This window comes from Danio rerio, chromosome 3 (genome assembly GCF_049306965.1).
Source record: "Danio rerio strain Tuebingen ecotype United States chromosome 3, GRCz12tu, whole genome shotgun sequence".
Taxonomy (NCBI): Eukaryota; Metazoa; Chordata; class Actinopteri; order Cypriniformes; family Danionidae; genus Danio; species Danio rerio.
The window spans coordinates 16,323,094-16,328,036 of record NC_133178.1 but is presented as its reverse complement, the minus strand read 5'-3'; the positions used below and the strand labels follow the sequence as shown (position 1 = coordinate 16,328,036).

Genomic DNA, 4,943 nt, shown 5'->3' with positions numbered 1-4,943 from the left:
TTTGTGATGGTTTTCGACAATGAGGGGATGCTGGGAAATGTAGTATGCAGTAGTTCGTAATTAAACGCTACAACTTTCCACTGGGGGGCATTAAAGAGACAGTTCGCCGACACCCTCAATTGTTAGTCAATGCAGGTTTTTCGTCTTTCTTCACAATATCCTGTTTTATCAAACTTCTAAATGTTTGGAAACATTTGAAAGGTAAAGGTTCATTTTTTTTGTGTGAACTATCCCATTAAACACTTCCCTGCTGGAAAAAACTGCTTAAACCAGTCTAGGCTGGTTTTACCTGGTTGGCCAGGCTGGTTATGGAGGGGTTTCGGCCATTTCCAGCCTGGTCATAGCTGGTCAGGCTGGGAATGACCAGCTAAAACCAGCTAAACCTGGGTGGGAGCCCAAAGCCAACTCTGTCCAACTTAAACTTATACTTAAGGCTGGGTTTAGCTGGTTTCAGCGGGTCATTTTCCAGCCTGACCAGCTAAGACCAGGCTGGAAATGGCCAAAAACGCTGGTTTAACGCTGGTTATTGTTGTACCAAATCACTTATACATGTATTCATAAAACATATATTTATATCAGTGCATTTATGTTAATTAGCAGAATGTGTTTTGATGTTTCAACGGCACCATTTTAATGTCTAATAATAATAATAATAATAAAATTATGTTTGAGTAAAATGTGTGTGCATGTGTGAAGGGTTGGACAATGAAACTGATAATTCATTAGTATGGTGTAGGGCCTCCTTTTGCAACAAATACAACATCAATTCATTTTGGAAATGACATACAACTGACTCACTCCTCCAAAACAACCCCAAAGTGGCTCAGTAATATTTAGGATGGGTGACTGTGCAGGCCATGGGAGATGTTTAACTTTGTCACCAGTCCTGCAGTGTGTATTGGTGCATTATCATCCTGATACACCACCTTCAGGATACAACGTTCAAATAACTGGGTGGACATGATCCTCCAAAATAGTTCGGTTGACCTTGGCAGTGATGCACCCATCAAGCACAAGTATTAGACCTGGGGAATGCCTTGATATTGAAGCCCAAACCATCTATGATCCACCCCCTATGCTTCACTCTGGGCATGCAACAGTCTGGGTGGGATGCTTGTTTTGGGGCTTCTCCACACCGAAACTCTCCCGGGTGTGGGAATGACAGTGAAGGTGGACTCATCAGACAACAATACGTTTGTCACATTACATAATAACAACATGCTGATGTAAAAATTGCATAAAAAATTACACCATCTATATTCATAAAATCATAGAAACTTCTACTTGCATGATAACTTAATCATGACTGACTATGAATAACATTTAGTGCCAAAAAAAAGACTATAAACAAAAGCACCGACTCTTTCACCAACATTTAAGAAGTGCATTAAAGTTTAAAACTGCAAATATTCTCCTGGACTCACTATATTCATAGCAGGAAAGGGAAAATACCTCTGAATTAGCACGGATATTAATATATAAGAGGTGTCCTGGTGGCATAGTGGGTAGCACTTACAGCAATAAGGTCACTGGTTTGAGCCTCGGCTGGATCAGTTAGCATTTCTGTGTGAAGTTTGCATCTTCTCCCCATGTTTGTGCGAGTTAACATGTGCTCCGGTTTCCCCACCAAGTCCAAAGACATGTGGTATAGGTGAACTGGGGAGGCTAAATCATCCATAGTGTATGTGTGTAAATGTTTCCCAGTGATGGCTTGCAGCTGGAAGGGCATTCGCTGCGTAAAACATATGGTAGATAAATTGGTGGTTCATCCCGCTGTGGTGACCCCGGATTAATAAAGAAACTAAGCTGAAAAGAAAATGAGTTCATAAATAACACAACAGTCAGAAAGTAGACCTTCCCCTCCTTTATTGGTAAAATTACAAGCTCTATTAGGTTTGTGGGTTTTTTTCCGTTTATTTGTTTGTCCATTGCTTCCCTCGTTCCTCAGCGCCTGCTGGAGACGTCCGAGTGTCACCGTTCACATTAGTTATGCTAGTTCACAAGCGATGCTGGGAAAAAAAACACCAGTCGAGATAAGATGTCCTTCCATGAACAACAGGAGGGAGCCATACTGACGGTAAATGACATGTGTTGTCAGAGGACAAAGAAATACCCAGTGCACTCAAAGAGACCTCAAGGTACAAAAACAAGTCAATTCTTACGAAGGTGCTGAACCGACTATTGATTTGGGATCGTTATTCACAGAAAAAAACAAAATACAAGTACAGAAAACATATCTTCCCCCCCCTCGTAAATATTTGTGATTTTGGTCAGAGGAATTTGTATTCATTTTCTCTGAGTCTGATTTCAAAAAAGTATTTCATTAATGTAAAGGAAAGAAGGAAACAACAACACAATGGAGTTATGCCACCTGTTAATGCATTTCGATATACAAGATATATGTAAAATGATTAGAAAAAGAAGTCATCTAAGCCTATCAAATCATATACTGGATCTCATCTGTGCTGGAGTAGTGGAACGTCTGAGAGACTAATACAATAGAAATAATACAGAATCTACAGAACGGCCTGGTGGAGATGGGAGAAAGAAAAAAAAAAATGGCCTGCTTTCTCATTCTTCGACCTTTTCTCTTCATCTCTGACAAATAGCAGAGATGTGAACGAGGAGAAGAAAGATGCAACTCAATACTGGCAGTATGCATCCACCAAAAGGGAGTGCGAGTTAAATAAATTTGTCATACACATGAGAAAAATACAAGGGAGAGAGAGACAACTTGCTTTTCCACCAGCAGCAGTCTGGAATTTCTTCTCTTTTGTTGTCGTTTGGTTTGTTTTTTAAGTGCGATTAGATCAGATCACGTGTCCGTTTCATTTCTACATAGGACGAATCAAATAACTCACCATAGATGGCAGAGACACACATGTTGTAGTTTCAATGTGTATGCGCGCGCGTGTGTGTATTTGTTTGGGAGGGCAACATTAATGTTGATTTACAAGGGTGGCCCGTTTCCAGTTCTGAGGCTGTATAGTACAGTCTCGCTGGCCATATTTTTTTTTAAGAGCTGGGTCGTAAGTGAATGGGTCTCACACTATGGATTCATACTGTGTGTGTGTGTGTGTTTTTTTTTGTGTGTGTCTGAATCAGTCCTCGGGTGCATCTGCCAGCTGATTGGTCCACTGGTTAGTTTCCGCCTCCACAGCACTGGCCGCTTCTTCCCTGAGGCGCCGTCTCCTGTAAGTCCACCCCTCCTCGGGCCCGTCCCCCGCTGCCCGCTCCACCCTGCGGCTCGCTTTTCGGAAGCTTCTTGGCTAAAAGAGTTAACCAACATAGAAGATGGGTGTTTTGGTCATATATTCTAATAAACTCATTATTATATATTATAATTATTACATATAGTATTTAGGGATGTAACGGTATTAGAATTTCACGATACGGTAATACCTCGGTATGAATGGCACGGTACGGTATTTATTGAGTAATTTACAGGAAAACAAAACTAATGAACAAAACTCGAAAAAAGTGTCAAAAGTACTTATTTACCTTAGCACTGAATATATCAATGACATACAAATTAGCCATCTATCTGTAAGTTTTGAAACAGGAACTTCAATTTTTCAATGTTAATAACAAAAAACTATAAAGCTATGTAGAAAAAAAACCGTTTCAATTTAGTATTGTTGAAAACTCATCATATTAAACATTTAATCACTCACTCAGAGATGGGTTTTTTTTAAGGAAAATTATCATATAAATATAATCTGGCAAAAGCTGCGATCTCAGGGCATTTACAATGTCCCCTGCAACAGAAAAAAACCCTCTCACTTGGGACTGAGGTTTCTGGGACAGAGAGATATGATTTAGCCAAGGTTGACCGCAGTGGGTAACGCTGTGCATTGTCTTTCCAACACTTGAGAGGACAAGCCATGAGTGAGATAGAGGTCTCTTTGCGGTACAAGTCAATAGCCCCTTTCACACAGTGATACTGGTAAATATCTGGAAAATTTCCGGAACGACTTAAGCGGTATATTCAAAAAAGCGCTGTTCACACAGGCGAGCATGTTACAGAATTTTTCCGGAAAAGAGCATTCACACATCAATTCCAAAATACCGGTAAATTCTGACATCATTCACCACAAATGAGCTTTAAACGGCTGCGCTTGTATTTGTAAACATTTGACTAAATTACAAACTCTGTGGATGATCAATATTGTGAACAACTTTCGCAGGATCACTTTCGCATGTCGAGATGTTCATAATATGTGCGTGTGCAGGCGCTCACAGGCTGTTTCGCAGGCACACGCAAAGCTTGAAGGTAAACAAACAACGGCTTATCATAAGCATCTCATCGATGATTATTTACACAGTTGGCATTAAGAAGAACATATAAACGTGATCTGATTAACTTCTAGCAGCTAAATGTGTCTGGAAAAATATTCAAAGACTTTTATTCTCACAAACCGCGCGGATGTAAATGCGTCAGACTGTTGTGATTGGCTAAAGCAGACGTTTCACGTCAGCACGTTCTAGACGTGCACGCGCTTATTACGGCAATCTTCCTTCTGCATTCACACAGCGCAGCATTCCGGCAAATTGCCGGTAATGTTACAACTTCTCTTTCCGGAAAATAGCCAAAACGAATTTACCGGTATTTTCAAAAAGGACCTGTTCACACATACAACCTGAAAGGTCTGTATGTGTGAAAGGGGCTAATGTCTGCATCTATCTAACAAGTGTGCTGTGTTCTTCAGTCCCCATGACTGTTTTTAGTCGTATTCCCCGTTTTTTTTCTTTGTCTGCCACCTTTTCTCGTTTTTCGTATCTTTTTAGAAAGAAACCGAAATGCTTCCACACATCCGATTTAAAACCCGCTTTAGGTTCGATCATTTCCAGTTCTTTTTCTTCCCCTCTACTAGCAACACACTCCATTTCCGCATTACTGGATCTGTACTAACAACAAACTGCAAAGGATGATGGCCACACCT

General features: G+C 40.5%; 1 protein-coding gene across 1 annotated transcript in view; it reads right to left on the bottom strand.

Moving 5' to 3' along the window:
* Window positions 1–1,893: 1,893 nt before the first annotated feature.
* Window positions 1,894–4,943, bottom strand: part of rab5c (RAB5C, member RAS oncogene family) — a 36,341-nt gene continuing 33,291 nt past the window's right edge. The window contains 1 exon segment of the mRNA NM_201501.1: window positions 1,894–3,269. Within this exon segment, the coding sequence (NP_958909.1) occupies window positions 3,142–3,269 (128 nt within the window). The 3' untranslated portion in view covers window positions 1,894–3,141.